Genomic DNA, 24,293 nt, shown 5'->3' with positions numbered 1-24,293 from the left:
CGGCTGCACTTCTGACAGCTGTGGGTGGGGGAAGCTGGTGACAGAGACTACAGCAGTGGGCATGTGCATTTCTTGGGAGAACTAAGGAAGGCACCATCTGAGTGAGTAAGCCCGGAGGAGGGGCATGCGCCAACTCCTCACCCTCTTCCCCCACGTTCTGGGCCAGGTTCCTGCCTCCTCTCCCCTCACCCACCTCCTGGATGCCCTTCTCTGCTCAGCTGTTTCTCACAGCAGTCTCTTCTCCAACAGACCACTGCCCTCCAGAAACGATGGTTGTCACTGGACCCAGCTGGGACTCCGCCAGGCTCCAGTGCGCAGTCTAAGGAAAGGGCCCTCTTCCAGCCCTGCTCTCCCTGCCTGTCATGGCCACACTCAGCCGCTGCCTGCTTGCCTGGGGACATAGGGCACCCAGCCCCAGCGCTGAGAGGTTAAACCAGGCCCTCTCCCTCCGTTTCACAGGGGCACTCTGGGCACCAGACCCCTTTCAGACCGAGAGCAACTGATGCCATGGGAGAAGCCCCTGCCCATCTGTTCACTCACCTGGCACTGCCTGCTCTGAGACCCCTACACGGGTCGCCCTGGAGGTGCCAACCCTGTGAACCCCTCCCCTGTGCCCTGACACTGAGAAGGCCCCGCCCACCCCCACCATGTGTGAAGTGATGCCCACAATTAACGAGGGGGACCCCCTGGGGCCTCCCCATGGAACGGATGCTGACGCCAACTTTGAGCAGCTGATGGTGAACATGCTGGATGAGCGGGAGAAGTTGCTAGAGTCCCTTCGGGAGAGTCAGGAGACTTTGGCGGCGACACAGAGCCGGCTCCAGGATGCCCTGCATGAGCGAGACCAGCTCCAGTGCCACCTTAACTCTGCCCTTCCCCAGGTAAGGCCCGATAGTCTGCATCTCCCTCATCCCCTTCCCCTCACCCAGCCTTTCAGAGCCCTCAGCTTCTGGGCCCTCAGCTCTCTTCGTCTATTAGCATCTCAACAAATGGAATTCACAGAGCATTTACTCTTCTTCGCCTTGCTTCAGAATACTTTTCCCTGTTACTCCCAAGCTCCTCCGGCTGAAATCTGCTCCACCTGGAGAAAAGGATGGACTTTGATGCAGGAAGAAAACACAGCCTTAGTTGCCAACTGCAGTGAACCCATGCAGCCAGAAGGTGGCAGGCTATCCTGGAAAGACACCTCCACCTTGGCTGCTCCTCAACAGTGTCCTATTCTTGGAAGTGGTGGGTGGCGAACCCCAGAGAACGGAGATGGGAGAAGCCTTAGAGGTTATCTAGTCCACCTCTCATTGCACAGATGAAAAAAACAAGAGGCATCACATGGAAAATTATAGGCAGGGCTGTGATACCCCTCTTATTCTCCTCAATCAACATGACTACTAGCAATAATGGTCACCCTTTGTTGTGTTTTCTGTGTGCTAAGCACTCTGACTGGGATTTCCTTCACTACATTCCACAGTGATGAAGTTAGTGCTGTTATCGCCATCATCTCTATTTTTCAACTGATGAAGCTGAGACTTGGGGAGACTGGTAAACTGCTCATGGCCACCCTGCCTGTGAGGGTGCTGCAAGGGTTAGGGAGGCAGCCCTGAGGGGCCACACAGCTCAGGACTCAGCTCCAGGCCCTCTCCCCACGTGTGGGGAGAAGAACCAGAGTGGCTGAGTTTCCTACCCAGGGTCCAGAAGGGTTCGGGGGGCAGAGTCTTGTGATGCTTGGTAGATAGGAATATGGAGCCCTGGTGAGGAATTGGGGTGGGAGATGGGCCCATCCTACCCCACTGTGTTCGGAGCCCTGAACAAGCCCCAGGATGAAGGAGCCAGTCCCTGCCCCCAGGGAGCTCGAACACTAGAAAGGAGATAGACAAGAGCCCAAAAGATAGGAAGAAAATGTGGAGAAAGAGAAGAGGGGCCCCCGAAGGATTGCTTAAAACAGTGTCAATACCTCAAATAGCTGCCAGATAATTGATCCTCAGAGCAACACTTGAGGGAGGATTGTCTTTCGGATTCGAGGTTCCAAGGGGTTAGGTGTCTTGTCCAAGGTCACAAACTGGCCGACCTGAGATTTGATCTCAACCCCTCACTGGGAGCTTCCTGAGGGCAGGGATCATGTCTTTTCTGTTACTGTGTTTCCAGTGACCAGCGCAGGAGCTGGTACATGGTAGGTGCCCACCGTGCCTGTGTCCGTAACAGTTTACAGAGGAGGGAGAAAGCCTTCCGCTGGGAAGTCTGGAAAGGTCCCAAGGAGGTGTGTCCTTTGAGATGGACTTTGACAGATCAGGTGTTGACAGAAGATTGGGCTTTCAGGGGTCCGGGGGAGCCCACTGAGCAAAGGGGTGGAATTAAGAAGTTTACTTGTGACTGTAAACAGCGGTTACCCAGGTGGACCAGGTCTTAGGGTGTATGGAAAGGAACTGTGAGAGAGAAGCTGGAAACCAGGATAATAAGCTTGTATTTAATGGTGAAAACAACACTGTGCTTTGGGAGATGACCCTGGCAGCAGTGTGTCAGAGGGCTTAGAGTTGGGGAGGGACGTTACTAATACCAAACCAGAAGGGAAACTCCCCTCCATCCACTTCTAAAGGGAAATGTCACTGGATTGTTGGAGAAACAGAAGTACAAAACGGGAGGGAGGACATAAGCAGGTTATATTGGTGGCTGGAGGGGGAAGGGGCCGCAGAGCAGACTCGGAGACTTTCTCACTCATATCCAACTGTATTCCCTTGCACCCTACCACATACTTGGAATGCTTCCCCTCTGGAGAAGCACATGCTAGTAGTATGGATGGATAGGGATTTTTCTGGGGACAGTTGGTGCAAGTAAGGGACGAGTGAGAGGACCCCACCACTGACTTGGGTGTGCAGGATACTGCTTAGGTGGTGGATCCCCGAGCACTGAGGGGCCTTGGGGGTTTTCAGGAATTTGCCACCTTAACCCGGGAGCTGAGTATGTTTCGGGAGCAGCTTCTAGAGAGGGAGGAAGAGATATCAGAGCTGAAAGCAGAGCGGAATAACACGAGGGTAAGTGGGGTGACCTGGCGTGGGTTTGTGCTTTGGGGGTGGGGGGTATGACCAAGGGAGCAGGCATGGCCAGGGCCAGCACATCCCCAGCCCTGTCCTAACCTCCTCCTGCCTTATATTCTGGGGTGAGAGTCAGTTTGTTCAACCATCCGTGCTAGGCTTTTCACCTCTAGTTCGGGGTCATGGGAAAGGTCGGGGTCTTGGGAGAGAGGCTAGGGCAGGTATTATTCAGTTGGGGCAGCAGCTGTTTACCCACATGGAAGTATTTCACCATTCTAACAATGGTACCCGTGGCAGTACTCGTGTCTGCTGGGTGTTCATGTGGACCCTGCTTATAGCCCCTGGGGCGTAGGCTCACAGCCCTTCCTCTTGCCCTCCCCTTCTCTCTGCCAGTTGCTTCTGGAACATCTGGAGTGCCTAGTGTCCCGTCATGAGCGGTCACTGAGGATGACTGTGGTGAAGCGTCAGGCTCAGTCACCTTCAGGGGTTTCCAGTGAGGTGGAGGTGCTGAAGGCTCTCAAGTCACTGTTTGAGCACCACAAGGCCCTGGATGAGAAGGTACCTGGGCTGGCCCACAGCCTGCCTCCACCCCCAATCCAGCCAGGCTTCCCCAGAGCCTCCGTGCATCCCTTCTCTGAGATTTCTGAATCCTGTGTTTAGGGAAAACTGCCTTCTAGCTTCATAACTGGCTCCCTCCTACCATTAATCCAATTTCCAGATCCTCCTATTAGGTTCCCTCTCAGAAATTTGCCTCTTGGCGGGTCCTTCTCTTTGCCTTATGCTCAGTGGTGGTAGACCAAGCCCCGGCTTCTCCAACTTGAGTCCAGCGGGGTCCCTGTTTCTTTCTTCATCTCCCCATTTATCTTGGACAGGTGCGAGAGCGGCTCCGGGTGGCCCTGGAGAGAGTGACCACCTTGGAAGAGCAGTTGGCGGGTGCCCACCAGCAGGTAAGCTGCTTGCCCTCCCTCCATCTGTAGACTGCAGCTCCTGGAAGCCAAGGCTGGTTTACCCCTTTTCCCCACTCTGTTCCTCATCAGATTTCTCCCCTCTGTCTTAACTGGAGACTGTTAGCCAACAGGAGACATCTCTCTCTAGGAGGTGGGAGACTTGGAAGGGTCTGGAATATAGAAGAGGTTCTCTTCTCTTTGACTCACTGCCCTGGGGACTGTGCCCTACAGGTGTCTGCCCTACAGCAGGAGGCAGGGGTTCAGGATGGAGTGGCAGAAGAGGAGGGGGCTGTGGAACTGGGACCGAAATGCCTGTGGAAGGTGGGTCATGGGGAGCTGCATAGAGGGGACATGTCTTACCCCAGACAGGAGATGGGGGCCCTGCCCTGCCTTAGTACAGTAGAGCAACTGCTTGAATTAAATTTGGAGCTTTTTCTCCAATGGTACCATCTCTCTTTCCTTCCTCTCCCTACCCCATCTGCAAAGAACTCTACAGATTTTTGTTTTAGTGCCCAGTACATACACTGCTAAGCATATAATGTGTTTGTTCACTTGAATTGTTAGGTGCCATGTACCTAAGAGATCACTTCTCTTTCTGAGCCTCCGTTCCCCTAGTCACGCCCCTTTCTAGGTTACAAGAGGCTGAAAGAGCAGGTAAAACTAGACATGATTAGTTTTCAAGAGATACACAGGAGGGTGAGAGTGTTTGGTCATTGTCTGGAATGGGCTCCTGGAGGCCAGAGGAAGAAGGGTGTACCTGGAGGTGTGCTCTAAAATTGGGGGCACAGCTGTGATCTGCTCTGGTTGTGCTGTCCCTCTTCCCACCTCCCCAGGGCAGGGCAGGGGAATGGGATGCCCAAGGCTCTGATGACTGACTGATAGTTCACTGTCTCTGGAGCCTGACGCGGGCCAGGTAGAAGAGCTGCAGGAGCGCCTGGAGAAGCAGAACTTTGAGTTGAGCCAGGCCCAGGAGCGACTGGTCATCCTGACAGCAGCCGTGGCCGAACTTGAGGAGGACCTGGGCACGGCCCGCCGGGACCTTATCAAGTCGGAGGCGCTGAGCAGCAAGCATCAGCGGGACCTCCGGGAAGTGAGCAAGGGCCTGGGCCTGACCCTATCTTTCTGGGTGCAGGTATTTGGCACTCAGGAAGGTAGCTGCTGGATGTCCTGGGTGTAGAGGGAGAGCCAGGCAAGGGCTGAGGAGTGTAAGACTGAACACTTGGTAGGGTCCAATGTGGGGAGGAGTGGTGGGAGGGGTGGGTCAAGGTCAGAAACTGATAGGGTAATGTGGAGGAGATATAGCCAGCCAGATTTGGTGGGGAGGTGCGGACAGGATGAGGGCAGGAAAAAGCTGATGACCTTCATCTCATCCTCTCCTGTACCGCTCAGGCTCTAGCCCAGAAGGAGGACATGGAGGAGCGAATAACCACACTGGAGAAGCGCTACCTGGCTGCTCAGCGTGAGGCTACATCGATTCATGACCTCAACGACAAACTGGAGAATGAGCTGGCCAATCAGGAGTCCCTGCACCGCCAGGTAACTCCTGCAGATGGGGTTGGGGGACACTGTACTTGACCCTGGAGGTCCTAACGATCATGCTGGAACCTCCCCTTGGTGGCCCAGGAGACCCTGAGGTGCTGGTCACCTTGGGAAAGGGAAAGTCAGGTGTCTCTGGGTAGCCAAGAATCAAGATTGCTCCCTGTGGCTTCTGACCTATCACTTGCTCTCTACTGAGGATGGGCCAGGGGGTGGGGGAAGCTTCAGTGCTCCCTCTTGACTCTTCTCCCCACCCCCCACTTTGCTAGTGTGAGGAGAAAGCCCAACGTCTGCAGGAGCTACTGGAGGTAGCAGAGCAGAAACTGCAGCAGACGATGCGCAAGGCTGAGACGCTGCCAGAGGTGGAGGCTGAGCTGGCCCAGAGGATTGCAGCCCTCACCAAGGCAAGCGGGCCAAGGGCCTGGGAATCTTCCTCTGTTCCCTGCTTCCTGAGCTCTTATGTAGCCAGGCAGTGAATGGAGAGAGTGGGAGGCACGTTGGGCTGGGGGCCAGGAAACTGCTTCTCATTGCGTGACTCCAGGAAACACACTTTGTTGTTGTGTCTGTCAGATGGAAGAGTAATCCCTGCCCTCATCACCCCACAGGGATGTGACATCCCATAAGAAGGGATGTAAGAGTACTTTAAGAAGTAGAAGAAACTGTGCTGATGCAAATTTTTTTATTATCATTTACACCATTGTAGTTAATACTTCCTTTGGGGGGGGGCGTCTGAAGTGGAAAAAATAGGACTTTCATTTCTGGAAAGGTGAAATCTGAGAGGAAATATGATCAAAGTTTATACATCTCTGAATGGGGTGGGAGTTTAGGCTGAGCATATCTTTTTTATTTTTTCTGTCAAATGGAAGCATTCTAGATCTAGGGACCATCCCTAGCTGTTTGAAGGCTTCAGCTTTTGGACAAATAAAAGGGAATATAACTTTACCGAATGGATAGTTAACTTTATGGAGGTATGCAGGCTGAAAACATCCTAGGTCTGGAAGAGCTATGTAAATGCATGGACATCTACATGTGGTGGCTTAATCAAGAGAATTTAGGAGTGTTTACAGTGGGTCGGAGGCTTTCAGGGGTGCCTCATGTGGGATCACCATAGCTACCCACTCAAGCAACGGAGAGAAGAAAACCAATATTTAATATGCATCAGACCCCAGAGCCTCTGGAGGATAGAGGCTGGCCATTGTGCCAGTGTGGCAGCTTGGGGGCTCTGGGGATGGAACCTGCAGCCTGGCTGTACCTCGGTAGACTCAGGACCACGTTTGCTTCTGCCACTGACTTGCTCTGTGACCTGGGAAAAGTCACTCCCTCCCTAATTGGGTGTCTGTGTCATTGTCTCTGTGATGATGTCATCATCTCTATAATGATGGGGTTGAATCTGGTCGTCTCTAAGGCCTCTCAGGCCCCTAGGAATGAAGGGCAGAGTTTAAAGTGCAGCAGAAGACGTTATGTGTGGGGTGCTGAGCAGTCAGGTTTAGTAACTCTCAAAACTGACAGAAAGGGATGGACTGAAGATTAATATGTTCAAGGGAGTCATAGTAGAAGGGCTTTAAGGAGGGATTTCCTGACTGTAAGATGTGTGATAGTCTGGAATACCTTGTCAGAAGAGGCAGTGGGGTCTCCATCTCTGAAGATGCATGAACGGAAGGGGAGACCACTCTACCCAGGCTGCTTTAATAACAAAGGTAATCACCACGGCTAACATTTATTGAGTGCTTATTGTGTCCTAAGTGTTTGCCATGGATTATCACCTTTAGTCCTTGCAATGGGCATAGGTGCTGTTATTACTACTGAGGAGATAAAGGCTCCATAGAGGTTCAGTAACTTGCCCAAGGTCACACAGCTGGGAAGGGAGGGAGCCAGGATTTGAACCAGTCTGGTTTGAGTCCATGCTCTTAAGGGCAATTCCATCTATCTGGAGGCATAGAGATTTATGGTCGCTCATACTTTCAAGTGGAGTTTTTTTCTGGAAGCGTAGGGAGAATTTAGCCTCTTGAGCTGCCAGCTCTGGGATGTTTCAAGGCTAACCCTGAGCAGGAAGGCGAGGGTATGGGTGGGGGGAAAGCGGCAGGGTTGGGGTACTTGGGAAGAAAGGCAATGGTGGTGGCAATTATGCTCCAAGATGGTAAGTGGAGAGCTTGGCTTCATTGGTCCCTGAGGCCGATTCCCAAGGTGCCGCTCTGGCACCTGGGTGCATGGGATACAAGGTCTGAGCAGGAAGGCAGATGATCTTCAGGCTGCACTGACCCATTCGTCCCTCCAGGCTGAAGAGCAACATGGCAACACTGAGAAGCACCTGCGGCAGCTGGAAGGACAGCTGCAGGAAAAGAACCAAGAGCTGGCAAGGGTGAGCTTACTGGGCCAGACTCTCGAGCCTCTTCTCAACCCTCCTCTCAACCCCAGGGCGGCATCCCAGGATGGTCTGTGGATAGGGGAAAGGAGGAAGAGCGAGAGCTAGGGAAGGACCTGGCTAGGGACCGAGACAGAGCCACAGAGGGGTGGGAGGAGGTGGTCAGCAAAGCTGCAGACAGGGCTCCCCAGAGGATAAGAAGGGGACAGGTGAGTGGGCTGGAACCACAGCAGGAACGAGTGGCTCCCTGGGATTGCAGTGAGATGGCCCTCGGGTGGCTTGGTGCAAGGTGGTCTGGTTATGCAGGTGCGCCAGCGGGAGAAGATGAACGAGGACCACAACAAGCGACTGTCAGACACCGTGGACCGACTGCTTAGCGAGTCGAATGAGCGCCTGCAGCTCCACCTCAAGGAGCGCATGGCGGCCCTGGAGGAGAAGGTGCTGCGGAGGGCGGGCCTGGATGGGCAGGGCTGCCCGGAAGGACGGCGCTGGCGGAAAGGGGCGGGGTGGGTAAAGGTGTGGGTGGAGCCGGGCGAGCAGGAATGGCTGGGACGTGAGAGCTTAGTCGGGAGCGGGCGGGGGTGGGGGCTGAGCGAGGCGGGGACTGCGGGCGTGGGTAGGGGGCTGGGCGAGGCGGGGACTGCGGAGGGGTGTGGAGTGGAGCAGCCTGGGCTGGGGGTGGGGCGGTCTGGCAAGGAGAGGTAGGGCTGGGAGAGCAGACCGGAAGGCAGATCTTGCTGGAAGGGGAAGGCCGGAGCCGGGGTGGAGGGGAAGGGGGCTTCCCGGCTCACAGCTGTCCTCCCCCAGAACACACTGATCCAAGAGCTGGAGAGCTCCCAGCGGCAGATCGAAGAGCAGCACCGTCACAAGGTACCCAGCTGCTGGCCAGCCCTGCCAGCCTGGGAGGGCTGAGCTTGCTGTGAGGAAGGAACACGCCTGTGTTTCAAGCAGCTGCCCTAAAGCCCAGCACCGTGCTAGCCAGTTTGTTAGTCCACGTACACACATTATTTCACTAATCCTCCCTGAAGCCTATCATAGTAGATGCATCACCGCCACCCACCTGTAAAGAAGAAACTTAGCCCTAAGCATAGAGCAGAGAGTGGGTAGCAGAGAGGCAGGACGCTGTGAAGGACTCGACAGAAGGATTTGGTGGCGCCTCAGACCTGGTGAAGCTCTTGCTTTCCGGTGATTGGGGGCGGATCAGCCACTATCCCTATGCTAGCAATGTCTGGGAGGTCTGGGAGTTCACTGAGGGCCCCTCTGCTGCCCAGCCTTATTTGTCATGCATTTGCTTGTTAGTGAGGGCTCAGCAGGCCTGTTCTGGTAGAGTCCTTCCAGACAGACCTTCCTTCTGGCCCTGCCCCTGCCAACCCTTCTACTCACTTTCCAGTTGGACCTCTTCTCTTTTGGTGTCATCTGTGGGCTTGGCCTTGGGTCCCTGGCTTTGGACTTTGCAGCGCATTCTTCTGCTTCTCCCCAACTCTGCTGTTCTCTTTGTCCTTCTCTCCTCTCTCTTCCCCTCCCTTGCCCCTACCCCCACCATGGCTCTGCCTGGCACAGGGCCGCCTGTCTGAAGAGATTGAGAAGCTGCGCCAAGAGGTGGACCAGCTGAAGGGTCGAGGAGGGCCATTTGTGGATGGCATCCACTCCAGGTACGGGAGCTCAGGAGGCTGAGTGTGCTGTGATGGAGTCCTGGACAGACCTAGATGGACCCTGGGGGAGGAGACTTCCTCCCACCAAAATACCGCCCAGGACCTCAGAGTCCTCCTCATATTCAGGGTGGGACACTGAGGCTTAGAGAACTTTGTAAAGTCATCCAGCTCACTTGGGCAGTTTAGAAGGGAGCACCTGTCCTCTGAGGGATGCTGAGAGGCAAGTAAAGCACAGGATGATCCTTCCCCGCTGCCATGAGACACAGGGCATGATTCCTGCTTCCTTGACAGACAGCACGCCCTTGAGAGGGGTCTGCTGAGTTACGTGCTCACCCATGTCCCACAGGGCCTGCTCACAGGGAGTATCTGGTTCACTCTAGTTACTTTGAGACACCTTATTTAGGGCTCTGAACCTAATGCTTAAATTAGGCCCATGTTTTAGGGAACTTCTGGATTTTTCTTCATATTTTGTGAAGCATTTGGCAGTGAACTCAGACCTCAAGCCTGCCCTCAGTCCTTTGCCCAGAGAGGCAGGCTGACAATCGAGGAGACTGAAGTAGATGATGCCACTCAAGGTTCATGGCTCCTGGATATTTTCTGTCCGAAACAAAGTCTCTTAGATCAGAACACATAAGGTTCCCTATGGTCATGCTCTTGTTATATCAGGGAAATAGGGACCTGCTTCTTTGAAGAGAGGTTAAAGGAAAAGTGTACATGTATATACGCAGAGGGGTAGGGCTTAAATTAGGGAAAGAGATGTTGAACTTGAAGAAGAGAAGCCTGTGGGTTTCTGGGGTGTTAGAGACTTGGGTATCAATTTCAAGTTTGTTAGGAATTATTGTATAGGAGTGTAGAGAGAAGCAGGGAATAGAGACAGAAAATGGTAGTTGGAATTCCTCCTACTTCTCCCTTCCTGTAGGTTGCTCAGAAGAGACCAACCCTCTACGCCAATTAAAAAGGCATAGCCCAGAGTACGCCAAGCTATTGGGCACTGCTTGCTTTCCTTAATGCTTGGGAGTTCTTGGCTTTGACTATAGAAGCACTGGCCCCATCACGGAATTGGGACTGAGTTGCAGGGAAAAGGGGGAATAAGCAGAAACTCCCCCATCCCTCCAGATACCTGGTGTAACCTGTTGTAGGCTCACCCTGTCCCTTTGCTCTGGGCTCCCTCAAGTTCTAAACTGGGAAGGCATAGGGAAGAAATGTCAGTAGGGGAGGCTCCAGATATTCCAGAGGATCATTACCGTGATCCTAAAATTTCAGGGTTGGGATAGACCCTTGGGGCAGTCAAAATGCTTTCTCTAGCCCATGTCTCTGATACAGTGGCAGGGCCTCCTGAAGCTTCCTGGGGATAAGGAGTATGCCTGGCTTGAATTTTGGCCAGGGACTTAGTCCAGAGGAAGGCCAGAGGTAGTTGCTAGGGAGAAGACCAAGACACAAAGACGCTCAGAGTTCAAAGGACTTATAGAGATCATCCCTTCCAACTTCTCTTGGTGCCATGATCCCTCCCACACATTCTTGTCAGGTGGCCAGAGAGTCTCCACCTGAATACCTCTCTGAGGGGAGTGCAGCTTTTTTTAAAGCTACCAGTTGCATCATAAGCCAACTCTTGCTATTTGAAGGTGCCTCTTGTGTTAAGTGGAAAGCTGCCTCCCTGGATCATACTGATCCCTGGAGCACCAGAGAATAAACCTAATCTCTTGTTTACGTAGCAGCCCTTAAGTCATTAACAAAAGCTCATGTCCTGCTAAGAGTTCTCTTTTCCAAGCTGAAGATCCCTTAACTCTTTGGGCCCAGTGGGTGTAAGCTGGGGCTGTCAGTCCTCAGGGCTCGTCTTTTCTCCCCCATCCGCCACTCAAGGGCGCACATAGGCAGCGCAGCAGATGTGCGGTTCTCCCTGAGCACAACCGCCCACGCACCTCAAGGTCTTCATCGTTCCTACTCAGCACTGCGGGAAGAGCCTGCCAAGGTGAGGGGGTGGAGGGGTGAGTGTGGATGGGTCTCCCCTGGGGAGTTTGGGGTCAGTTCAGCCACGTGCCTTGCTCCAGTTTCACAGACGGCTGGTGTGATGCAAATCCTCCCCCTACCCTCCCCCATGTCAACGACAGCTGCAGCCTTGGGGTTGGGGCCATCACTGCAACAGCTGTGTCTCGCCTCGACCTCCTGGTGGGCAAGAGGTAGAGGCTGGTGGGTGGTCAGCGAGTCCCTGAGGCCCCACTGAAGCCTGTGCATGTGTACCTGGGTGTGCAGGCACGTATTTCTAGTGGTTGGGGTGGGGGATGCAGGGTGGGGGATGGAATTGGCAAGCTTTCTGGAACAAAAGCTGTGGTTTATGGGTAGGTGAGAGAGGATGACAAGTTAACTGGCCATGGGACGGCACCTGAAGTTTTCTGAGAAGCATATAGTTCATGTGGAGTCTGCCTAGGGAGATTTCGAGGGAACAGGAAAGATGAGGGGCAGAAAAGGACTGACTTCAATCTTTTGGGGAAGTCTGATTCCTTCCTAGCCCCATAATTGTTAACCATGCTCTGTCTTGAGCCCAGATCCTCTACATGCTCTAGGGCACTAGAAGATATAGGTGGAGAAGGAGGGAACTCCTAGTCTGATGGTGGAAGATTCATCTCTGCCATTAGGAAACCCCTAGTGTGAGGGGGGAGTTGAAGTCTGAAGTCATCTCTTTTTCTCTTTCCCCTCTCTCCCTTTCCTCTGTTTATAAGAGCACAGCAGCTGCCCAGGACCTCAGTCTAAAGGCTGCAGGAGCAGGAAAAGAGCCCTAAGGGGATCTTGGGGGTCTGGGTCATACAGGATGGGGTGAGAGATGGCCTCTTTCCTTTTCTTCCGCTGCTCTTCTCACACTCCCAGCCCAGTTCTGTGCTCTTTGTGCCTCTGGGCCTTTGTCTACCGAAGGGGTTTGTAAAATGATTTCTGAGAAGCTACCTCCTCTGAGGGTTGATCAGAGGGTCCTGTAATATGCTGAAACTCCGAGACACAAGACAGTCAGGCCTGCTTGGCTTTTTCTCGTTCCCTATATCTAGTCACCTTTTGTGTGAGTAGAAACAGATAGCCTTTACATAATGCTTACTTGGTGCCAGACCCTGTACTAAGTGCCTTACATGCATTTCCTAATTTAATCCTCAGAGCTACCTATGAAGTAGGTACTATTACTATTCCCACTTTACAGATGAAGAAACTGAAGCACAGAGAGGTGAAACAACTCTCTCATAGCTTGTATTTGGCGGAGCCAGGATTCAAAGCAAGGCAGTCTCTGGAATCTGTTCCTAACCATTCTGCTATCTGGCTCCTTGAGTTTGAGTAGTATTTCTTAGGCTTTAACATACAAGTAAGTTACCCAGGGATTTTGTTAAAAAGCAGATTCTGAATTAGTAGGTCTGGGATGGGGCCAGAGATTTAGCATATCTAACAAGCTCCTAGGAGATGCCAGTGCTGCTGGTATAGGTTGGGAGGGTCCTGCTCCTTAGTCATCTGGTGTGTCTTATTACTATTCCTCTCCCCTCCTTCTCTGCTAAGGACTGGGAGCCATCTCCACTGCCTGGGGTGCTGGTCCCCACAGCCACCCCTGCCTTTGACAGTGACCCTGAGATCTCTGATGTGGATGAGGATGAGCCAGGGGGTCTGGTGGGCTCCATGGACGTTGTCTCCCCCAGCAGCCACTCAGACGCCCAGACCCTGGCCATGATGCTGCAGGAGCAGCTGGATGCTATCAACGAGGAGATCAGGTTAGGGCAAGGGTGGAGGGTCTGGGAGGCTCCTTGAAGGACAGAGGCTCTTTGTGTTTGGTCACTGCAGGAGAGATTCTACATGTGTTTGCTTTGTCTCTTACAGCTGCACCTTAGAGTGCCACAGTTTAGGGACCCTGTGTGGAGCATCGGGCAAGGTTCTGACCCAGTGCTGGACAGAGAGGGGTAGGACCTCAGATTGACTTCTTAGGCTTCCTTTTCTCTCCCAGGTCTATGGAGACTGTGTTCCTGAAGCTCCTGAGGCTAAACATAACCATTAAGAGTGTAGTTCCCACATACTGAGGCCAACTCAGGGTGAGGGCTTTTGTCGGTCTAATCACAGTCACTGGAGGAGACAGCATTATCTCCATTTTATAGACAAGGAAACAAACCAGAGAGATTAAGTGATTTGCCCAAAGCGATGCAGTAAGTGGCAGAGCCAGGATTCAAACTCGGGTCTGAACTCAGTGCACTGTGTCACGCCTCTGGTCTCTAATGAGGCATCAAACAGAAACCATTGACAGGGAATGTTATGAAGACCTGCACTTTACCCTGCCTTTGTAGAGAGTTTATTAATGTTTGTGACAAACAGCAAGAGAAAATCCAAACCAGAGAACATCAGAGCTTTACAGGGCTGTAGGGGTCATCTGGTTCAATGGTTCCCGCACTTTTGGATTTCACAGACCAGCTAAGAAGAAAACACTAGACACACACACACACACACAGAAAGAGAAGGGTACTAACATAGGACTGCCAACTTTCATTCTGCAAAATGAAACATTAAAGAGAATTACCATTTCCTATCACAACCATTCTACAAAAGAAAGGATGTTTTAACATCCCTAAAGTTGGAAAGACATGCTCTGAGAATAAAGATAGGTCCTGCTCCTAAAGGATAGTTGGCATGTTTACATTAGTTTGTGTGTGTGTGTGAGAGAGAGAGAGAGAGAGTGTGTGTGTATGTGTGTGTGAGTGTGCATACACACATTCCTCTCTGAGTGCCCCCTTCATACACATAACATTATCAATATTATTCTAATTTTTCCATGGAACAGGGAAAGTTCCATCAGGGATCAGTATCAATTAAAGGTCCTGTGTTTGAGAAATACTGACCTAGACCATTCCTGACATTGGGTATATTGGGAAACTGAGGCCCTATAGATAGTGGTAGGTCAAGAATTCTGACTTCCATGAAGATTTATATTCCACTGACTAAATTGCCTCCTTTCCCAGCAACTGCTTTTGTTAAATTAGGGAGTTTTGTTACCTTAGGCCAGTTCACAAGAAAGAGAGAAAATTGTCTAAGCTGCAGTGGGCTAGAACCAACTCTGCCCACAAGGCCCTGTATGTCCCTGCAATGCCGAAAACAATGGGGCACCCCTGGCCATTGCCTTCTACCTGGGGTCACTGGGTGGTGACTGCAGGCAGTGCCCACATCTGCCTCCTGCTGGGTCCTCTCTGGGGCTAATCGTGAGATCTGGTTTTGCCTGCCTCCCAGGATGATCCAGGAAGAGAAGGAGTCCACAGAGCTCCGTGCTGAGGAGATTGAGACACGAGTGACTGGTGGCAGCACGGAGGCCCTAAACCTGACCCAGCTGCGCAAACGTGCTTCCATCCCCACCTCTCTGACTGCCCTGTCCCTGGCCAGCGCATCCCCTCCATTCAGCGGCCGCTCCACACCTAAGCTTACTTCCCGCGGTGCTACCCAGGACCTGGACCGAATGGGGGTCATGACCTTGGTGAGAGTCTTGGGGCAGTTGATGAACAACCTTGTGTCATCACTGGGCTTGGCCAAGGGGAATTGACAAGGCACAGCAGGGCTCACTCTCTCTCATTTGGGCCCCAGCATCTTCTTCTCATGATGTGTGCAGACCCTGGCATACCAGGTCACCAGCATGTCCTTCTGGGTCTGGAAAGGGCTATGTAGTATCTTCCTTACCCTCTCCCTTGGGTAGTGCTTAAGAAACTCACCCAGTGCCCATACCTCTTTCTCTCTTCCAGAGGGAGCCCTGATTTATTTTTTCAAGCCAGTTTTTTGTTGTTGTTGTTGTTTTGTTTTGCTTTGCTGTGATATTCTCTTCAGGCCTGTGTGAGGCACTAAATCCTATCTTCTCATCCTAAGACCACTGGGCTCCCCTTGGGTTAGACTTTCAAGCAACCAAAGGGTGAGTCCAAGCTCATCCTTCACTCTCTCTTCCAGCCCAGTGACTTAAGAAAGCATAGGAGGAAGCTGCTGGTGAGTGCTGCTTGATGACCCAGGTACTAATAGGTTAATTCTCCCAGGCCTTTCCCTTTTGGCTTCTCCCCACTGGGCCCTTGAGTCTGAGTCTGAACTCTGAGAGGCCCCTAGGGCCTCCCCTCTGCTTTTCTCCATGCTCCTCTGCCTGTCTGGGCTGGGTAGGCAGGCCCCAGATCTCTCCCTCTATCCCCTGACAGCTCCACTGTCTGTTCAGTCACCAGTGACTCGGGAAGAGAACCGAGAGGATAAAGCCACCATAAAATGTGAGACTTCTCCTCCTTCCTCACCCAGGACGCTGCAGCCAGAGAAGCTTGGCCACCCAGCCCTGAGCCAGGAAGAAGGCAAGAGGTAAGTGGAGCAGACCCCATATCGAGCCTCTCCATTCCCAAGTTTGTCCGTCCCTCTCTCTGCCTCTGCACAGGCTGCATCTCACTTGTCCCAGGTGTCTGAACATCTCACTTGTCTTTGAAACACCATCAGGGAAGGACAGTCCCATGTCTCCTTTGGTCACATGCTCTGATCATGTCCCCTTAACCCTCCCAACTCTGACACTTACTGTAAGTTCTTCCTGAAGTCTAACTTCCATCTCTCATGCTGTAATTTAAGTCTGTTTCTTCTCATTCCACCCCCTCCTGGCTGTCATCCTGTAGTGCTTTGGAGGATCCAGGCAGCAACCCCAGCAGCAGCAACAGCAGCCAGGACTCCTTGCACAAGGGCGCCAAGCGCAAGGGCATCAAATCATCCATCGGCCGCCTGTTTGGGAAGAAGGAGAAAGGCAGGCTGATCCAGCTGAGCCAGGACGGAGCCACGGGCCATGGTCTCTGTCTCCTAGTAAATGGGTGCGAGTAGAGGGCAGAAGCAGGAGGGTATCCTTGGATGCAGTCTTCTCTGCCTGCCTCCCAGGGACCAGCGGGCAGAGGCCACAGACACAGAGATTCAGCTCCGGAGAAGAAGTTTTCTCTTAGAGCTATTTCACAGCGGGAAGGGCTACCTCATGGGGTGGTAGCTCCTGCCACGAGGAGAGTCAGGCATCAGTATCAGGCTGTTTATTTGGTATGCTGTAGAAGGGGTTCCTGTATTCAGTGTGAGGCTGGACCTCCGAGGTTTCTTCCAATCTGGAGGTTTTCTGAGGTACTGGGCTCAGGACCTTCAGGAGAAATTTCTTAGTTCTTTCTCTAAGAGAGTCAGTTCTTAATTCCTAGTACATCTTGCCTCCAGGACTCAAAATATCACAATGCCTCATCATGACTTTGTAGACATGATAGTCAAGTAAGTGCTTGGGCAAGGGTAGCATTATTAACACCTCTATGATGATATAAAGTTCCAGTGTGTGCCTGGTGTGTGGTAGGTACACAGTAAATGTTAGCTGTCTTCCTCTCCCTTCCCCTATTCCTTCTTTCCTTTCTTCCTTTCCCTCCCTTCCTCCTTCTCTTTCCCTCATCTATTCAGTTATTTGTTCAATAGACATATATTGAGTAACTACTGTAAACAAGGCTTAGTATTAGGTATCGGATCAATAGTGCATTCCTTCAAGGAGCTCAGTTTCTAACGAAAAGGAAAAACTAAAGAGATGATTCTAAAACAATATTAAGATAGCAATATGCTCTGGGTGCTTCTGGAACTCAGAGGTCAGCCATGGAGTGGTGGGAGCGACAGGAGCAGCTTTCTCTGCTGGGCAACACCTGGGCAGAAGCTTGAAGGCTAAGTGGGAATTAGCCAAGTCAAGAAGTGTGTGTGTATGTGTGTGTGTGTGTGTGTGAGGGGAAGAAGCGGGGTGTGTGTGGGGGGGTCTGAGAAAGGCAAAGATTCATGGGTGTGAGAGTTTTGTAAGCAGTTGAGTCTATTCAGAGTGGGGAGGGAAGTGGGTGGGGGGAGCAGAAGAGGTGAGTTTAGACCCTAGGCTGGGGCCAGCTCATAAGGGCCTTGCAAAATATACTGTGGAGCCAGCCACAGATGGAAGGGGGCAGGGCTGAGAAGGTCTGGTCAGTGGAAGAAGCATCTCGTGTTGAAGCCTTATGATTTCCTATGTTCCCCACACCACACTGGCACCTAAACCTAAGACAGCATCCCAGCTTGGCTTCTGGATTACCAACACCCTCGGTCCTCTATGCACTTGTGAGGAGTGACCAGGGCTTAAGTGAATTGTAAAATGCTGCCCCTGCCATGAGCTCTAGCATCAGTTCAGGAGATCCTTAACAGGAGAGGACAGAGCTATGCATGTTCCCTTTTGCGATTTGTGCAAGTGAGTGGCCCTGAGAAAGGGGCCCAGACACACATCTCTGAACGTGCCTCTTTCCCCACCCTCAACCCAGGTCAGGATAATTCTGTCTGAGCCTCGAAGCCCACCCTGGCTCTCTGGGTTTCCTTTTCCCCTTGGTTTGGAGGAGGGACAAGTTCTGTCTAGGATTCTGCTGCCGTTAGAGTGGAACGACTTCCATCCATCTGGCTGAAAAACACCTCCAGGGCTGGGGCTCCCAGGGGAAGGCTGTCTGGGCTTGGGGTGACCCACTTGATGCCACTGTAGGACTGCCTGCTTGTAGGGATGTCATGTGGAGGCTCCAGGAATAATGGGTTGTCCCATCAGACCCTTGGGTTGTCACATGCTGAGGAGCCTCCTGCTGGTCTCCTCCCCAGTCCTGGCCCAGGCCAAGGGAGGAGAAGCAGAGAGGGCCTAGCTGATATGCCATCCCTTCCCTTCTAGTTCTGCTCACAGACTCTGAGCTCGGTCTGCAGGAGCCCATGCTACCTACCAAGCTGGGGACCCAGGCAGAAAAGGACCGGCGGCTGAAGAAGAAGTAAGAACCACCGGCCGGGCTCTGCCAGGGTGGGGTCCAACCCCTCACCCACTGTCTTTTCCCTGGACTGCCATGGGACTGAGCTCAGGCAGCCAGAGCCCAGCAAGGCCCTTTCTGGACTGAGTTGGCCTGGTCTAAGTGGAAACAGCAGGGTTTGGGAGGTTGTTCTTAGGATGACCTGAGTGAGAAGGAGACAAGGGTGCTGTGGGAGAGTGACCTAGCACCTGGGGATCTCTGGCAGAACAGAGTAGAATGTCTGTGTTTCAGACCATGTGCAAGCAAAGCAAGAACCCTCACCTCTGGGGATGGAGAGGTGTTGCTGCTTCATGTCTTGGTGTCACACTGCTTCAGGAATAGAGCAGGGGTGGCAGTCCAATGGTGGGGAGAAGGGGTAGTGGGAGTCCAGCTCTTGGCACAGCCCCTGATCCCTGGGAGTATGCTTGGTTGAGAAAGAAGGAAGGACTAGTGAGTCTGTTGTTCCTCTTCCTGCAAGACACCAGCTGCTTGAAGATGCCCGCAGAAAAGGAATGCCCTTTGCTCAGTGGGACGGCCCTACTGTGGTCTCCTGGCTAGAGGTAAACATGGGCAAAGGGAGTCTAAGTCTACTCAGGGGTCTGGTGGGAAGGATGTGTGGATTGGGACAAGGACTCCTTGGGCAAAGGGGTGGTATTCCTAGAATTTTCCCAGCATGTTTCTCCCGTGCCAAGTGCACAGTGCCATACCTAGCACTTAGCCAGAATCGATGCTATATACTCATGCCTCTCGAGTAGCTAAGTCTGGATAAGGGGAATTAATCTTCACTGAGCCATTAAGACTTTCACAGGTGGTTTCATTCTTCCTGTAGGTGCCCCCAGGAGCTAATCACCCATGCAATGTTGGTAAAATCCCTTCACCTTCCCAGGCCTCAGACTTTTCATCTGTAAAATGGGAAAAAGAGGCATTTGATGATGGTCATCTCCACATTTCTAAATTCCTCTGCTCTTCATTTGCTGTTCTGAGACCATGGATGAGGCCTGGCCCTTGCCTCTCAGTATTGCCAAACTTTTGCAGTGGAGCCCAGATCTTGGGAAAGGGGCTGAATTTACCCTCTGTGCCCCATATCTGCAGCTCTGGGTGGGGATGCCTGCCTGGTATGTGGCAGCCTGCCGGGCCAACGTCAAGAGTGGTGCCATCATGTCAGCCCTCTCGGACACAGAGATCCAGCGGGAAATTGGCATCAGCAATGCCCTGCACCGGCTCAAGCTCCGGCTGGCTATCCAGGAGATGGTGTCGCTGACCAGCCCCTCTGCCCCGCCCACCTCCAGGACTGTGAGTGACCTCTCCCTCACCCAGGACATTTTCAGAAGCCCCGAAATAGTGTTTACAAAGTTTCATATTGGTCATTGGGAAGATGGCAGCATTTGAGTCCTGCCCCTTACTTCCCATCCCCACAAAGGGTTCCACCCGGTCTCCAAGAGGAGGTAACACTGTTGCTAGCAGAATCCCAGCAGGCCTAGTTCCCTGCCTCCCACGTACCACTCATGAGCTCCATCTCCCCATACCTACTCTGCCGGTAATTTTAGATCTTTGGGCAGAATTTCCAAAGACAGGACTTCTGGGTTCTGTGTTTTTGCCAGATTGGGGTAGCAGAGGGAGTAGGGGGCATTTGTAAATCCTGGTCCTCCAACCTCTCCACAAGAATGTAAACCTCTCCATGGACCCCCAGGGTAAAATCTTTCACTGTAGTCCATCTCTGTGATTGGGGTCAGCCCTTATTCCAGATTCACACCATTTATTCATATTCATTCAGGAAACATTTGTTGGGTACTTCTCTGTGCCAGGCACTGTGCTAAGCAGTGCAGATATGGTAATAAAAGAGAGTTGCTCAGAGCTAGACAATGTGCAGAATTCTGGGCTGGGCCTGTGGGAGGACTCAGGGGAAGGGAGCTATGTCTTGTCCTTAGGGCTCCCAGCCTGATGGGGAGCCAAGGAGCTCACACGCAGGACCAGCTAGATTTCCTCTCTGCCTACAGTCTTCTGGGAATGTCTGGGTCACCCATGAAGAGATGGAAACTCTGGCAACATCCACTAAAACAGTGAGTCTGGCCCTGGGCCCTGGGCCTGGGGTTAGGACTGATGACTTGCATGAGGATGAGGGAAAGGTTGTGGGAAGTCAAAGGGGCTTGTAGCTGATCTAATTCGAGATTGGTTTCCCTGATGTGTGATGGAGTTCTCTTCTCAGGGTGGTGGGTGGGTGGGAAAGAAGTGAGAATAGGAACAGTTTGTGTGTGTGTGTGTGTGTGGGTGGTCTATTCCAGGGGGTCACAAGTTCACCCTGGGCTACCGGTATACTCCAGTGAAGAAGAGCAGGGCTTGGGAGCGTTTTGCCCTGCTATTGTCATGAAGCCACAGAGTCCTTAACCCTTGTGCTTGATCCTTGGTGGAGGAACAGGGAGGGTTGGGAGGACCTGGCACCTTGCCTGACTGTGTTTCTGCCACATACACATTTGATCCCCTCTCACTGCAAACACAGGCACGTGCACCAGCCTTCTGTGCTCTCTTAACCTTCCCAACAAGCTTTCCCAAGTCACCCATCCAGCTACTGGGGTGTCTGCTCCTCCTTCTTGGTGGGACCTTGGGTGGAGGCTGCCAGGTTTCTTGACTTTGCCTGTTTCCCCCTGACATGCTGCACTCATTCCTAGGACAGTGAGGAGGGCAGCTGGGCTCAGGTAAGACCCCCTCCCCTTGTCCAGAACCAACTCTCAGAAGTTTGGGGTAGTGTTCTCCCAGCAGGTTTGCTCCCCTGCAGGACTCTCTGAGCCCCAGGTTTTGTTTTTTTTTTTTTCACGGTACGCAGGACTCTCAGTGTTGTGGCCTCTCCCATTGCGGAGCACAGGCTCTGGCCGCGCAGGCTCAGCGCCCATGGCTCACGGGCTCAGCCCCTCCGCAGCATGCGGGATCCTCCCGGACCGGGGCATGAACCCGTGTTTCCTGCATCGGCAGGCAGACTCTCAACCACTGCGCCACCAGGGAGGCCCCTGAGCCCCAGTCTTTTAGGTCCCTCTTCACACAAAGGGTCCTGGGCACAGGTTCTCTCCTCCGCTGAAGCCACCCGCCTCCATTCTTCCTCATTCCCCTTTAGCTACTTCTGGTTTTTCACCATGGCAGGTGTGGAGCCTTGGAGGGCTGTGCCCCCAGCATGCCTGCCACTTCCCCTCAGTTCGACCCTCTTCCCAGGAGTAATGAGACTTAGATTAGTATGAATCCTCTTCCTCTTCCTGTCCCTCTCAGGGGTACCCCTGGTGAACTGAGCAAAGGGCTTTCATTCATTCACTTGGTGAGCAAGGATTTATTGAGCAGCTACTAGGTGTTAGGCCTTTCTATGCCCTCTGGATACAGAAGTGAGCAAACTTAGCCCTCATGGGGCTTATATTCTAGGGGAGAAACAGACAGTAAACAAACAAATAAATGGACAATATATCAGATAGATGTAAGTGCCATGAATAAAAATGAAGCACGGTGCTTCCCCGGTGGCGCAGTGGTTGAGAGTCCGCCTGCCGATGCAGGGGACACGGGTTCGTGCCCCGGTCCGGGAGGATCCCGCATGCTGCAGAACGGCTGGGCCCGTGAGCCATGGCCGCTGAGCCTGCGCGTCCGGAGCCTGTGCTCCGCAACGGGAGAGGCCACAACAGTGAGAGGCCCTTGTACCGCAAAAAAAAAAAAAAAAAAAAAAAAAAAAAGAAGCACGTAGCACTGTTTATACTTGTTGGGCAACCCCATCAACAGGAGACTGGACAGACCAGTTATAGTATATTCTCACAGTAAAACACTATTTAGCAAAGGGAATGGATGACTCAGACATACAGTGTAAAGTGAAAAGTGTAAGTCCCCAAAGATTTTCTATTAAAACTCAAAAACAAGCAAATTTAATCATATTATTTAGAGAAATAGACCTTGGTGACTATAAGAACATTTTTTCAAGCAGGGGCATCATGGACAGAAAACTCAGCATGGTGGTTACCTCTAGAGGGGCAGTAGGGCATAACATGGGGAAGAAGAACGTAAGGATGGATGCAACAGTGTGGATAACACGGATGGTGTCCAAGGATGTTAACTTCGTTTTTATGCTTAGTAATGAACATACGCTACATATGTTTTATATGTATCAATCGTTTTATTTTAAAGGATAACAAAACAAAATTTTCAATTCTAAAACAAGTTGGGTAAGGAAAGAGAGTGATGGAGGGTTACCATTAAAATTCGTTCTAAGGATAGATGGTTAGGGAGGTCCCTGCCCGCAAGGCAGGAGGCAATGATCAAGTGGAGCAGGCCTCTCAGAACCAGACTGGGTGGGAGGTGGGGCGCACGGTGTGTGGTGGGGTGGGGAGGCGGCACACGAAGGACCTAGAGAATCTCTGGAGAGACAACCAAGCCTTAGAGAAGAGCGCTGGCAGGCTCAGTTCACCTTACTTCATTTTTTTATATCTTCAGCCAAACGTAACTCCCTGTGGACCTTGTGAGGCCAGTTTCCCAAGTGAGACTGGCTTTCTTTGTCACTCTGCAGGCCCCCTGTAATGCAGCCTATCCACTGGGCTCAGCAGGCTTGAGGCTGACTGAAAATCGGGAAGGCAAGTCTGCCTTACAGCACCACAGATGCATTTCAGAGTCGATGGGAAGGATTTCCTATGACTTGCTGCCTAGGTGGTTGCTTCTGTTCATTAGTGTAGATAATTGATAAGTGAGTGGGAATATATCATTCCAGGATCTTAAAAAGCTCCATTTAAAATCTTCACCTCCCGCCTCTACCAGCCCCTCAGTGAAAGTAAGCTGAAATTTTATTGAACTGCTAGCTGCAACCTGCCGGCACTGCCTTTGCCCCCAGCCTCCTCCATCCTGTTCTCCAGACCCTGGCCTATGGGGACATGAACCACGAGTGGATTGGGAACCAGTGGCTGCCCAGCCTGGGGCTCCCCCAGTACCGCAGCTACTTCATGGAGTGCCTTGTTGACGCTCGCATGCTGGATCACCTCACCAAGAAGGATCTGCGGGTCCACCTGAAGATGGTGGACAGCTTCCACCGGTGAGCCAGCCTGGAACCCGGGGCCACCTCCCTACACAGTTCTCCCCCAACTCTGGGGGTCTGTCTCCAGGAACAGAGGTGCTTCCATCTCTTTCTTTGCCTGTTCTGGGTGGTAACAGGTCTCCCTTTGGGGAAAGCCAAATCTTTGTCTCCCCTGCAGTTTGAGGGTTTAGTCCTCTCACCTCCAACCCTTAAGACACAGTCATTTCTCTTTAGCTTCACTTGGAAAATTTTCCCCTAGATATGAATTTTATTTCTTGTCATTGAGCTTGCTGAATTCTCTACATTTACCCTGAGAAGATGTACACTGAACCCAGCATCTATTTTAGGTGTGTAATTCCTTACAAGATGAGAGGAACGTTCTTTCTGGATGCTTGCCCTGCCAACATCCCAGATCTGAGCCTCTCAGTTTTAAACACACATCGTTTTGTACAGGAAGTCATCCAGTGTTCTCCTCCTCTTTGTTGAAAAGGTCTTCTGTGCAAAAGTATCTGCAGTGGAGGTCACAAACTGGTAGCCTGTGGGCAGAATTTGGCTCACACCTGTAATTTGTTTGGCCTACATTGTATTTTTAAAATTATGACCTTAGCTGCCAATATTTAAACACTAGGAAATGTTAAGCAAAATTCTGGATGTCTGGCTTCTCTTGAAAAAGAGAAAGCTCTATGGGCACCTGCCAGCATGGAAACAACCAGCTGGAGCTAAGGAGGCAGCCCTCCTAAGATATAGGTTTTCGGTAATGGTTCTAGGAGTTGACAGTTTTTAGGAAGTCCTTTTTTTTTTTTTAATTTTTAAAAATTTTATTGAAGTACAGTTGATTTCCAATGTTGTGTTAATTTCTACTATACAGCAAAGTGATTAGTTATATATTTATATATTCTTTTTCATATCCTTTTCCATTATGGTTTATCACAGGATATTGAATATAGTTCCCCATGCTGTA

At 51.9% G+C, this 24,293-nt stretch overlaps 1 protein-coding gene across 10 annotated transcripts in view; it reads left to right on the top strand.

The window, feature by feature from the left end:
• Positions 1-647: 647 nt before the first annotated feature.
• Positions 648-24,293, top strand: part of PPFIA4 (PTPRF interacting protein alpha 4) — a 35,541-nt gene continuing 11,895 nt past the window's right edge. For 2 of the 10 annotated variants that reach the window (XM_060088472.1, XM_060088468.1), the window contains exons 1-24: positions 648-881; positions 2,922-3,023; positions 3,417-3,581; positions 3,896-3,970; positions 4,202-4,291; positions 4,869-5,060; positions 5,360-5,506; positions 5,776-5,910; positions 7,782-7,865; positions 8,175-8,306; positions 8,676-8,738; positions 9,429-9,520; positions 11,381-11,489; positions 13,049-13,257; positions 14,756-14,996; positions 15,458-15,493; positions 15,711-15,844; positions 16,147-16,313; positions 18,198-18,291; positions 18,785-18,866; positions 19,399-19,599; positions 20,304-20,366; positions 20,973-20,999; positions 23,175-23,350. In XM_060088472.1, coding sequence (XP_059944455.1) covers positions 648-881; positions 2,922-3,023; positions 3,417-3,581; positions 3,896-3,970; positions 4,202-4,291; positions 4,869-5,060; positions 5,360-5,506; positions 5,776-5,910; positions 7,782-7,865; positions 8,175-8,306; positions 8,676-8,738; positions 9,429-9,520; positions 11,381-11,489; positions 13,049-13,257; positions 14,756-14,996; positions 15,458-15,493; positions 15,711-15,844; positions 16,147-16,313; positions 18,198-18,291; positions 18,785-18,866; positions 19,399-19,599; positions 20,304-20,366; positions 20,973-20,999; positions 23,175-23,350 — 3,050 coding nt within the window. The remainder of the gene's footprint in view (positions 882-2,921; positions 3,024-3,416; positions 3,582-3,895; positions 3,971-4,201; positions 4,292-4,868; positions 5,061-5,359; positions 5,507-5,775; positions 5,911-7,781; positions 7,866-8,174; positions 8,307-8,675; positions 8,739-9,428; positions 9,521-11,380; positions 11,490-13,048; positions 13,258-14,755; positions 14,997-15,457; positions 15,494-15,710; positions 15,845-16,146; positions 16,314-18,197; positions 18,292-18,784; positions 18,867-19,398; positions 19,600-20,303; positions 20,367-20,972; positions 21,000-23,174; positions 23,351-24,293) is intronic. The other 8 variants (XM_060088473.1, XM_060088474.1, XM_060088470.1 and 5 more) reach the window with 7 other exon arrangements.

This window comes from Mesoplodon densirostris, chromosome 2, assembly GCF_025265405.1.
Source record: "Mesoplodon densirostris isolate mMesDen1 chromosome 2, mMesDen1 primary haplotype, whole genome shotgun sequence".
NCBI classification, from domain to species: domain Eukaryota; kingdom Metazoa; phylum Chordata; class Mammalia; order Artiodactyla; family Ziphiidae; genus Mesoplodon; species Mesoplodon densirostris.
Note: the sequence above shows the minus strand (reverse complement) of the source record. Positions and strands in the feature narration are given on the sequence as shown.